Raw genomic sequence first — 13,265 nt, 5'->3', positions numbered from 1 at the left:
ACTAATACCATCATTACCAACAACACCACCAATACCACCACCACCAAAACCAATACCATCACCACCAATACCACCACCCGCAAAACCACCACCATCAATATCACCACAACCAATACCACCACCACCAATACCACCACCAGTCCCATCCTCACCAACAATATTACCACCACCAATACCAATACTACCACCACCAATACCACCATCACCAATAGCACCAATACCACCACCAATGACACCAACACCACCACCAGCACCAATACCATCACTAATACCAACATCACCAATATCACTACCAATACCAACACCACCAATACCATCAATACCACCACCACCAATACCACCACCCACCACCGCCAATACCACCACCAGTACCAATACGACCACCACCATTGCCAATACCATCACCACCAATACAGCCACAAATACCACCACCACCAATATCATCACCACCAATACCATCACCACCACCACCAATACCATCACCATCACCAAAACCATCACCATCAGTACCACCACTGCCAATACCACATCACCAACAATACCACCACCAATACCATCACCAATAACAATGCCGCTGCCAATACCAATACCTCCACCACCAATACCACCACCACCAATACCACCAACCACCACTAATACCACCAATACCACCACCAATACCATCAATACCACCACCACCAATACCATCACAAATACCACCAATACCACCACCAATGCCACCACCACCAATACTACCCCCAATACCACCATGACCAGCACCAATACCACCACCACCAATACCAGCACCACCAATACAACCACCACCACCACCAATCCCAATACCACCACCTCCCCGCCTTTTGCTTCCTAGTAATAGCAGGGGCACCTTACAAGGCCGGAGCTTCGAAGCTTCAGCCGAGACCATCCCTCACTCCCTCCATACCTGCCATAGAGCACAGTCCGCACTGCCCCAGGAGGTGAAGCCAGGGCCTTACTTCAGCTGGAGTGTTTTTATTAGGCTAAAGATAGCAATGACATAATGCAATGCCACGCTGCACACTCAAATCACGGAGAAGACAGGAAATAGCCCCCCGCTGCTCTTCCTCCTGAGCTATGACAGTGTAATCACAGAGCACAATGTGTTCGAGCGCTTTGCTAGAGTTTATAGCTCGGAATATATGTAACTCTCACTTCACACTTTGTGTCTGAGTAAATTACAACACTTACACATATTCTTCACTGTACTATTTATCACTAATTTGAAGACGTCACAGGTCGGTCTCTTCCTCTGATATTTAAACCTAACAAGCGGTCCAGAAGTCCCTTTATTGCAATGCAATAGGTCTAGCATTTATGAGAGTTTAAGCTATTAGTATTAGGTTTCATTCACAATATGCCACTGTTTGTGGCATTGTGAATGAAAATGCCCCGATGCAGGTCATCTGTCCCATGCAGGTCTCCAACCCAGCACTTACTAGTTTTTGCAAGGGGTTACAATGCGAATCCTGCCTTATAAATATTCATGAGGGACATATTACAACTATATCGAAAAAAATATGCTTTGTGGTGCGAGTGCACTGAAGCACACCCTGTAACGCAAAGAGAGTGTCTTTTGCTGCGCAAGGCAAAATTGTGTTGTGATCAGCCGCTTTCGTGCCTCAGATCTCAGATGCCTTAGCCCTATAAACTACATAGGGGGAGCCAGACTAAACAACTATCCAAAATGTGTATAATGTAACATGTAGATGAGTAAACAAAAATGTGTAAGAACCAATCACCAATTAATAATCGAGTACAGATTTACTCCGGTCAATGCCAGGGCGGGATTACAGTGAATCTTCCCAAACATGGTGCAGGTATAGGTAAAATGCGTTCTCTAAAAAGGAACAATATTTTCCATGTGGAAAAGTTAAATACAAAAGTAAGTGCAAAATTACTTTGGTGAGACATTAAAGCATGTGAAAATACATGGATTTCACCTGCGGAATTGTTTATGCTTGATAATACGAGCAAATGTTGCAGCTTCTCATTAATGCTCATGGATTTCTTTGAGACCTAGCGGAGGCCTTAGGAAGTGTATGCAAATCACAGGTCTAAGACTAGAGGCAAGTACCGGATTTTCAGGTAGGAGTCTTGAAAATAGAACCCTGTATTTTTTATATGACATGCTTTTGTAATAGCCATTATAAGTAACAATGAGGTGGTAAGGACCAATAAAAGAACAAGCAGTGGCAAAGCCTACTGCTCGTAACTTGGCAAGCCTGCAATGTTTTATTTCATATCTTTCTTTTTGCAAACGTACGCAGTAGCCATTGAAGGTGTAATAGCAATAACATATAAAGATGCTGCCATCTAAAAGTGGCCTGAATGTTTAAAAAAAAAAGAACACAAAAAAGACACACCAGTAAATAAACACACAAAATGAAAGTGGAAATGGTACACTAGCAACAAAGTGGCAAGTGTGCAGAAGTGCACCAGCGAAATGCCGATACAGTGAAGAGAGCCAATGGCTGAAGTAGGCTGTCCGAGTGCCCCATGCTGAATGCTGTTGTGGGCGGAAGCAGAATGTGAATGGCACTTGAACAGACCAATGGATGTTATGTACATTTGTGTGTATTTTTGTTAAGAATTTGTTCGGAATAATAAGGAAAATTCAATAAATATATATCTCTACAAAATATACTTTTTGGGAAAACATAAGGCGTCTAAGAACTGTGTTAAGCTCTGTGGTGTTTGGGAACTGTGAGCCCACCTATAAAAAGAGAGAGATTCCCACCTCTATAATTAAATGGTTGATGCATTTTCTAGTTGGAGTAGCATAAAAGGCTTGTTGGAATACTTTGGGTTTCAGAAGAGCGGGTGGTCTTAAAATGAATTAGAAGCATTGAGAAGTCTATGGTTCTGGTCTCAGAGAAACCCGCCTATGTGCATCATCCAAAATCTCCGTGACCTCCACTGGCTCCCGTTGAAAGAAGAATAAGCATCAAACTGCTCATACACACCTACAAAGCCTTCCACAACACCAGACCCCAGTACCTCAAAAAACTAATCTTCTTCCACACACCCAAGAGAAACCTCCGCTCTGCCGAACCCGGCCTAGCCACCATCCCTCCCTTCCACAGGACCAGGGCAGGAGGCAGATATTTCTCCTACCTCACAGCCACGGCCTGGAACTAACTCCCCCTTCACATCCGACGAAGCCATACACTGCACCAGTTCAGAAAGGACCTCAAAACCTGGCTTTTTGAGTGACCAATAGAGTTGCTCATACCCCCTCTCCCAGTGCTATGAGACCCTCACAGGTGAAAAGTGCGCTCTACAAACCTTGACTGATTGATAATCATTGGTTTGCTCCCGGCTGGGGAGGACGCTATATCAGGTGATGAGTATGGGATACACGCTACAAAGAAACAAGACTGCTTTCCCTGAGAGTTTGCAATGGTACAAACTGCTTGTACATGCCACGTGTGCCCAAAGTTGAAGCAAAGCAGTATGAAGTTGGCGTATGTGGAGTCGAAGCCCCGCTCAAGCCCAGACACGGATGTTGAAGAAGTTGAAGGCCCTACAGAGGAGCACATTCTAAATGCCCGCCAGAATCTGCTGGCAAGGCTGAAAGGAGAAATATTGAACTGCGCCATAACATAGAGGCATCTTCAATACAAAACAAGCATTGAAAATGCAATAGGGCTCGCCTTTTATTAAGTTAAAGCCATTTGCTTTGCTATACAAAACCATTAGCAAGGAAAATGGCTTTAACTTAATCACAGCGAGACCTTTTGCATTTTCAATGCTTGTTACAGCATGATCCCCATTTTCACCCTCTGCTCTTGAGTAAAAATGACGTCAGGTATCTTTACCGTCACGGGCACGGCTGTCTACTGTCCAGCCAGAGATGAGGCAAACACATGTAAGGTATACACACATGTACAAAAGGCTCGCAAGATACCACTGTCCATCAGGTTTCCACAATGAATGATGCTTGTGCAGCGCAGGCAGCCGTGGGAAATATTTCCTTGGAGATATTTCTGCTTGAACCACGTTTTGTGCGAGACACAGTTATGAGTCAGCGCAAGCATAAAAAGTCCAGGAAATTAATCTAAGTCTGAGTGAATCAATGCAAGGGGTTTCCTCGAGATTTAAGTGTCATAACAAAAATTATACACAGTCTTGTGGTAACACCTATTATTAGGCTACAAAAGGCAAGTCAGCTTGTTGTGTGACTAATAATGCTACTAACCAGTGTAGAAGATATTAGAAGGAGCCCCACTCACTGTGCTTACAATGCTGGTATTGTGTGGGATTTAGCATCGTTACATAGTCTAGAAACAATGGTCGCTCTATAGATTTGTTTTGATTTTTTTAATAGGAGTGGTTGGAGTCAAGTTGATTATATGTTACCTGTAGAAGCAAGAGACGTGTTCTAGGCTCCCCACTGGGACAGTTTATGTGATCTGGGGCACATTGCATGATTTCCTTGTGCCTATGGTCTCAAACAGCTGCCAAACACAAGTAGCATAAACAAACACAAAGATACTGTGCACTGCTGGGAGCAAGTGAGAGATCTGCAGACTGTCTTGCATCAGATCACAGGGAGAGCTGCACACTTCTAGGCACCGGCGGCCAGAGAGATCTCGCTGTATTGTATTGTACGCAAGAGCAAGATCTGCACCCTGTTGTGCCCCAGCGAGACGTGTTCTCTGCTCCCCACTGGGACAGTTTATGTGATCTGAGGCACATCGCATGATTTCCTTGTGCATACGGTCTCAAACAGCTGCCAAACACAAGTACATAAACAAACACAAAGATATTGTGCACTGCTGGGAGCAAGTTAGAGATCTGCAGAATGCCTTGCATCAGATCACGGGGAGAGCTGCGCAATTCTAGGCGCTGGCGGCCAGAGAGATCTCGCTGTATTGTATTGTACGCAAGAGCAAGATCTGCACCCTGTTGTGCCCCAGCGAGACGTGTTCTCTGCTCCCCACTGGGACAGTTTATGTGATCTGAGGCACATCGCATGATTTCCTTGTGCATACGGTCTCAAACAGCTGCCAAACACAAGTACATAAACAAACACAAAGATATTGTGCACTGCTGGGAGCAAGTTAGAGACCTGCAGACTGCCTTGCATCAGATCACGGGGAGAGCTGCGCAATTCTAGGCGCCAGCGGCCAGAGAGATTTCGCTGTATTGTCTATGGTCTCAAGCAGCTGCCAAACACAAGTAGCGTAAACAAACACAAAGATACTGTGCACTGCTGGGTAAATGAAGTGATTCGCCCTAGCATATGGAGTTTGTAAGGGGAGTGGGGGTCAGTAATGCGCCGATGTACGTTGCAGGCATTGCTTAAAAAAATATATATAGTGGTCGCGGACCCGAAAATGAAAGCGTACCGCACATGCAAAACATAGTGGTTGCAGTCCCGAAAATTAAAGCGGACCGCGCATGTAACTTACTAAATAACAAATGTCAAATATAGTACTTACCGAGTAATTGAAGGAGGCCTTGTCCCTCCCCAAGTAAACGATCCAATCCCGGTGGGCGGGGCCAAAAAGGGACAGGGTGGCAACCAGGAGGGACTAAATAGCCTCATTTACAATTAGAAGTCTCCGTTTAATATAAGCTATGACGGTAAATGAGACACGCCAATAGAAATTAGGGGCGGAGCTGAGACGCGACTTCTGGAATCGTATTGATTTCAAGAAGCCCTCATATGACGAGAACAGCGCATGCGCTGCTCACGTCAGACCGAGACCTAAAGAAACGTTAAGGACAGCCACAATCAGGTACAATGCAAAAAGCTAAAAAAGCTAAAGGAAGCGCTGCCCAAGTGCGAAAGACAAAACAGTTACTCACCGTCAAGAAAGAAGATGGTGCCTTTGCCGACCTCCAAGCAAGCATGCAGCCCAAGCACAAGGTCGGTGCTTGAAAAAGGTGCACATTAAGGTGCACTGCAAAAGCTGTTAGAACAGCAGATGCTCTCCATGGCAGCAGAAAGAAACACAAAATACACGGGAGCCGCATTCCTAAAACCACCACAGCAATTGAACACCACCAAGACGCACAATATTGGGGTTACATGGACTTTATGGATCGAGGCGTTTGATGATTTAATGGACGCACTAGAAGAAACAGGCAATCAATAAATCATAAGTACTTAATGAACCTTGCTGGTGATGGAGTGAAAGAAGTGGTAAGGAAAATATCACAAGCTGATGCAGTATCATACCGTCAAATCAAGGAAGCCAAGTTGAATCTGATGCCGAATGTCGACTATGAAAGGTACATTTTTAATCAAGCATGACAACAAGCTGATGAAACGATGAATGAGTTTGTTGAGAGAGATGACGTTCTTATCAAACACTGCAAGTTCAGTGAATTCAATGATGAAGAAGCCTTGTGCCTTAGAGTCATTGATGGTTGTCTTTCAGAAGACACATGTTGAGAGAGACACTCAGTTTAGAGAAAGAGCTAATGGTCATGAGGGCAGAAGAACATGCAGATCGACAGGCTGCTGATATGGAAGCTTGAATAGCGCAAGGTGAATCAGTGTTAATCATGAAAAGCAGGCACAAGGCTAATGTACGCAAGTCGACATCTACAGAGAAGAAAATGTTATGTTTTTAATGTGGGTTTTTATTTCCCATAAAGGTAAGTGTCCAGCCATGGGACTGACATGCAAAGGCTTCGGGGAAACCCCCCACTATGTAATGGTTTGCAAAGCGAAAGAGAAACCAAATGCGTCACAGCGAGGAGAAAAAAATGGTGCCAGGTTCCAGAAGCATTCTCGCCACACCCACAAGGCCAAACAACAACATCAGTTATGACAAGTAGAAACCAGACAAAGTTGATCTTCGTCATGTTCATCCTACAAAGGCTATTCAACTTCATCAGCAAGGGACAGTGAAGAAGATGGATATGCGATTATGGTATTGATCCAGGAACGACAGGCACACACATGAAGGTTTGGCTGCTTGCAAGGAAGAGCAAAAGACAAAGGCAAACCACCGAACAAAACAACTAAATTAATTTGGACACTGTCTCAAGACAACAATAAAATTCATCTATTGCACCATAACTTTTATCATAGACAGTGGAGCGTCAATTACCATCAAGCCAGTCTAAAAGTCTAATAGCCTGTCTCCTGTGCCATGCCTTAACCTGTCAAACACGAGGTATACATATGGGCTGCTTCTAGCCAGTCTAAAAGTCTAATAGCCTGTCTCCTGTCCCATGCCTTAACCTGTCAAACACAAGGTATACATATGGGCTGCTTCTAAAGTTTCACAGAGTCAAAGGTCATTTACAGTGTCAATGCAACACAGTACAGTATCAGTGCAAGAGCCAATCCACGTTCTTCAAGTAACTCTATCCAGGGTATGCCTACTCAATTACAACCTCCACATTCATTCTGAAAGTGGGAGTCAGTTCCTGCTGTTTCATGGCCTAGGAAGGCTTAAGATAGTAAAAGGGCAACTTCATATTAATGAGGGCATTTGCGCTGTTGCCCAGGTGCACTGCAGAATCGCTTTCCACTTGTAAGAAGCCACTGAGAAGAACTAGAAACATTGTTGAAGCATGACTCATTTAAGCACTCCACCGGTCCTATGCCATGGGTCTAGTCTATAGTGGTGGTGCCAAAAAAAAGACAGTGGTGGAGGTGCAGTACGCATTTGTGTTGATATGCGCCAAGCAAACAAAGAAATCGGAAGAGAAAGACATCCTGGTCCACACATAGAGGATATGATCATGCAACTGAATGGTGCCGAAATCTTCTCCCATCTTGATCTGAACAGGAAATACCATCAACTGTAGTTGGGAGAGAACTGTGGGTACGTCACTACTTTTTGACTTATGTTGGTTTGTCGAGATATAAAAGGTTGGGTTTTGGAGTGTTGTTAGCTGCAGAAAAATGTCAGGATGTTCCACGTCAAATAATTCAATTTGTCAAGCATGCTTTTAATTACAGTAATGATCTACTGGTATTTGGGGCAATGCAAACGGAGCATGGCAAGGCTCTGACACAAGTGTGCCAGTTACTTGCTGATGGAGGTCTCACTCTGTATGCAGCAAAGTGCAAGTTTCACAAGACCAATGTTAAGTTCTTTAGGCACATATTCTCTAATGGGAAAATTACTCCTGATCCAGTTAAATTGCAAGCACTTTCAGCTACTTGCCCTCCACAAGATGTCACCATGCTGTGATCCTTCTTAGGCATAACCAGTTATTTCTCAAGGTACATATGCGACTTTGCTAATGTGAGTGGCCCATTAAGAGACTTGACACATAGAAATGTCACTTTCCAGTAGTCTGCTGAATGTGATTAAAGCTTTAGAAGAATAGGACACGCGATTGAGAATGCAACCAAGATGGCTTATTTTGACCCCAAGTAAAATACTGAGATCACAGAAGATAAGAGCCCGGTGAGGCTGGAGGCAATCCTTGCTCAACATAATGGTCATTCGAATGCTCAGAGACACATTGTGGCATATGCTAGTCGAAGCCTGTCTGACACAGAACGTGCCTATTCTCAGCTGGAGAAGGAGTCTGGCTGTAGTGTGGGCCTGCAAACATTTTCATGTGTTTCAATACGGGAAACCTTTCACTATCATTACAGGTCACCAAGCACTGCTCACTAGTTTTGGAAACCTGAAAGCCAAGATGTCCTCTTGCATGGAGAGGTGGGAGTTGCGACTAAAGATCGGAACCCTGCTGATTACTTTTCACGAGTACCGCTACATTGTCACAGTTCGACATCCAAAATGGCCGAGGAGTACATTAACTTTATTATGAGTTCCAGCATGCAGCAGCCCTATCCAATGAACAGATTATTGCTGCTGTTAATGCCGATAAGAACAAGCTTATCCTCAAATACATCATTTCAACTCAAGCATGGAAGAAGAATGCTCAACCTTTTGCTGACGATGTCGAATTTCAAATATTTAAAAAATGAACAGGATGAACTGTCTGTTACCAAGGACGGTGTTGTATTGAGAGGCTTCAGAATCATCATACAAGTCATTGAACTAGCCCATGAAGAACAGTGTAGCATTGTATCACACAAGAGAGCCCTAAGAGACCAAGTGTGGTTCCCATGCCTAGATGAGTGGTTGGAGAGGGAACTAAGAGTGCCATCTTTGCAACTGCTTTCCCTCACAGTGATGCAGCATCCATTGACAATGTCTGACTTTCCTGCACGTTTGGGGAAGAGTTGCAGTTGATTTCCTTAAGTCCTTAAGAAACTGACATCATCTCATGACAGTAACTGATGAGTATTCACGCTTGCCTTTAGTAGAGGAGCTATCATCAAAAACCCATATCAAGGTTATCAAGCGGCTGGATTTCATCTTTGCAGCGTGGGGTATCCGCACCAGTCTCCTAACTGACAATGGTCCACTGTTCAATAGCAAAGAATTCAAGGAGTTTCTAGTCAGACTACATTTCAAGCATCAAAAGAGCACACCTCTGTGTCCCCAACCCAAAGGTGCTGTGGAATGAGTCATAGGTACACTCCAAAGGGTAATTTAGTGAGCATCGATGGAGGGGATCGAATTAAACCAGGTCCTGTGTCGAACCCTCTGTGCTTATCCTTCAACTCCTCACTCACAACTGATGGGAGTTCTGCCACAGTGCTATTTGAGAAAGCCATTGGAACCAAACTGCCACAAAGGACAGTAGACTGATTCTGGAGTGCTGCAAAGGTTTGTGTCACAGACACTTCTCAAAAATGCAAGATGAAACATATGTCAATATGTGTTGACGAGCTCCGGAAACAGTCTTCGTTGAAGGTGACTGGGTCCTGGTCGAGAGGAAACTAAGGCGGAAAACAGACACTCCATTTGCAGTCGATCGTCTGAGGGTTATGAGATACAAAGGATGCATGGTGATGGTACATCATCCCAGAAAATCCATCACACAGACTTGTCACACTTTGAGCGCTTACCTCGACGTTCGTCAGCTCCTGCAATCATGAAGGAGTCAATCCCACCTAACAGTACAGATCAAGCACCAGAACCTGTGCCATCGGTGAACAATAAGAGCGTATCTCAACAGTCTCATACCACTCGATCTGGCCGATTAGGACGAGCGCCTCGATGACTTATTGAAGACATGTAATGTGGCTGTTGTTTGTACTTTTTACTTAACGGGGATGTAGTGTCGTGAGACTGCACGCTAGGACACTTGTGGTTCTGGGTGGACCCAACAGAGGAATTACGTAACGTGCTCAGAGATGTGGTGATGAATAGTTATGACGTACTGAGAGTGCAGTTTGTGACTGTATTCTGAGGAATAAAGACATCTGTTACAGAGCTCCATGTGTGGCATATTCATTTGCATGCACCTGGGCTGGGGAGGATGCTACAGATGGCACTTCTGGGACCTTTAGTCACTTAGAAGGTCTCACCCCCTCCTACAGCATGAGACAGACACTCATGTAGATTGACACACCCACATGTACCCACATAGACACACACACAACCCCTAAGAACATAAGCAATCAAAGAAAACACAACAGACCTGCCAACGATCTGTTCATGGACCACACCAAATCCTTGCAGTTCATCTAAGCACCCTAAACGTGTCCAATCCTGTGAACTAAGCTGTAAACGAGTTAAGCTATCCTTCTCCAAGAGTTATGGACATTATCTCTCACAGTATTCAATATGACTGCACATATCATGGCTAAAGTTTCATTCAGCCTAGTAACAATATGCCCTAAATCAACAATAAGCATCTTTAAAGTGCCATGCATGCACTACTCACTATCCCATGCCATGAGGGAAAGATGAAGTGGCATCCATGTATGCAAGGCAAAAAACTCAGTCTCACATTAGCTATGTTTCTCAGACTACTTTTCACCTTCCTTAACGGATTTAACCTCTCTTTTAGTCCTGTTCCTGGAAAAAGGCAATTAAGTCATTCTGCAGCTGCTGTGCTTTCCACATAATTATAGATTTACAATATTTGCCACATATTCCATCATCTATTGAATAGTCTGCAGTTTTACCCCAAAAAAATGGCATCTAGCTCAAATGGATTAAAAGTCACTAAAGAAAAGCCACAGCATGTTTTGCCGTGCAGTTGAACAGCCTTTACAAAGATTGACTGACCACCTTGCTATATTTGGATGTCAAACTGGTACTAATGAGGCGATACCTTCACTGGGACAGTGTTCACGTTCTTAATGCTATCCCAACATATGCCGCACTATGCAGCATAATTTGCTTTTTTTTTCTTGCTGAAGACACTCATAAGTGTCTCGGAAATATGTATCAGTAAGTGGCTTATGACACTGTTCTCTGCTTATATCCTGTGCGATCGGATAAGCCAAACTGTTCTCTGCTTATATCCTGTGCGATGGGGGGGGGGGGGGGGGGGGGGGAGGATCATTTACCCAGCAAAACCAACCTTATTTGGATCCCGCTGTGACATTGTTTTCTTAATTTTCAGCTTTTCGTTGTATTTGTTCCAGATAGCGTTCGATGTCAGAGCGCAGAGAATGAAAGAACTTTCCTGTAACACGCAGCTTCCTCCTGGTGAATCAAATTAAATAATACGTGCACAGCCCGAGCAGATCCCAGGAGACTCGCAGACACAGAGCAAAGGAGGTCGGACGCAAGCACGGCTTCCGCCCCAGGAATACTTCCCGATGGAACTCCGGTCGCAGGGCATAGAATCGCTCTAGTGATGAGAGCTTCAAGATTTATTCGGCCATGAGCGAGCATGCCCTTGGGAAGGGACACTTACTGGTGCATGCTCAGTGCGAGACCCTGGATGTGTTTGCGCATGCTCAGTAAAGAAGAATTTATATAAAATGTGATCTTCCATTGTTTTTGTGTGAACTAAGTCCAAGGATCTCCACATTTGCACCAGTCACGTTTCACAAGGTCTTATTATTTTTATTTTTAGGAGTGAGATTACATGATTTGTCCGGATGTTGATCCTACGCCCGGGTTTAAACGTTGTTCTCCAGTTCCAAAGTGGGAGGTTTTGGCCGTAAAGGTACATCCTGTCCGTTGCACCGCCGTATAAACAGCTGCAGAGTGTAGATTTTCACTGAAAGATTGAACGCGCTGCTCAGAAATTAAATCGAGTGAGGAGGAAAATATAGAATGAACTGATGTGTTTCTCGGTTTGTCCATCGTTTGCCATGTACCAGAGCTCGAAACCGAAACCCTTCCCGTCGTGTCTGTCAGCCTGGGTTGCTGGGGTCTCGGCTTGGCAGTGTCTGGAGGCTTGTCTCCGTCACGCCCGAGTTTTTCACAGGTGTTTAAAACCATTTGCATGTTTACATACCTTTGTAAACTGGTTACTGAGGCTAAGTTTTAGGTCTCGCTGAGCCAATGCGCTTGCGCATTGCTCCGGCGAGACTTATGTAGGGGCTACATGAAAGGCTGCCAGAGGGCTTTGGAATGCGGATTATGGCCAGTGCATGTGCGCCGGCCGCGCGTTCACCATTTGCTCCCTCTCCCCCCATAAGACTTGAAAGGAAGCCGCTCGCACACCACCATTTGTCTGAGCATCGGCATCAGACTTCAAAGGAAGCCGCTCCCCCGCCCCACCCCCATCAGACTTCAAAGGAAGCCGCTCCCGAACTTGTTTTTTAACTGCCATGATGTTTCCAATGAGGCCCCCCCTGTCCGTTTCCTGGTCCCTGACTGACCCCCTTACTGCTGCATCACCATATTCCCGTCTGCCCTATGTGCACTTTCTCTGTGCCACCAGTCTCTGCTTGTTTTATTGACGATTTGGAATCCCACACAGTTTGCATGGCGCTTTTATTCGGTCCACCATCTTTTACTTAAACAAATAAAACCACTTTTGCGCTATGTAATTTCACCTACTCTAAACGCATGTTTGGCGCCGTCTTTTATATGTTTTACCTGTGCTGCATAAGTTCATTATTTTATATTTACTGTTGTTGGACATTTATGCATGCGCATTGGTATTACAGCTAATACAGTTAGTTACCTGTAGGGTGGCATCGACTAGAAGTTGACACGTATAACATTTGTCTGCTGGTATCACTTATTTAAGTACATGGAAAATATTTTCTTGAGACATTGGGAAACCTTTTACTTCTGTGTTAATGAATACCCAGCTAAATGGACGTAACAATTATTAAACGCGCTTCTGCAGTAACTGGCATTTCTAACTTTGAGACTGGTTTATTTGTCAGTGTCATGAAAAAGGATTGGAGTCCTGCTTCCTAACTGTATTCTTTTAAGGGTATTTGCAAATGAATTCGGTTTGGCTCTTGGTACAAAAGAAAGCCTTAACTTGTTCTG

The 13,265-nt window shown here is 44.4% G+C and overlaps 1 protein-coding gene across 1 annotated transcript in view; it reads right to left on the bottom strand.

Annotated features, from left to right (window-relative positions):
- The window catches only part of LOC147708592 (uncharacterized), a 122,700-nt gene extending 111,067 nt beyond the window's left edge, over positions 1–11,633 (bottom strand). Inside the window, exon 1 of the mRNA XM_086927265.1 lies at positions 11,386–11,633. Within this exon, the coding sequence (XP_086783391.1) occupies positions 11,386–11,409 (24 nt within the window). The 5' untranslated portion in view covers positions 11,410–11,633. The remainder of the gene's footprint in view (positions 1–11,385) is intronic.
- Between the last annotated feature and the right edge of the window lie 1,632 nt (positions 11,634–13,265).

The sequence above is a fragment of the Lissotriton vulgaris genome, chromosome 6 (assembly GCF_964263255.1).
Source record: "Lissotriton vulgaris chromosome 6, aLisVul1.2, whole genome shotgun sequence".
In the NCBI taxonomy this organism is placed as follows: Eukaryota; Metazoa; Chordata; class Amphibia; order Caudata; family Salamandridae; genus Lissotriton; species Lissotriton vulgaris.
Note: the sequence above shows the minus strand (reverse complement) of the source record. Positions and strands in the feature narration are given on the sequence as shown.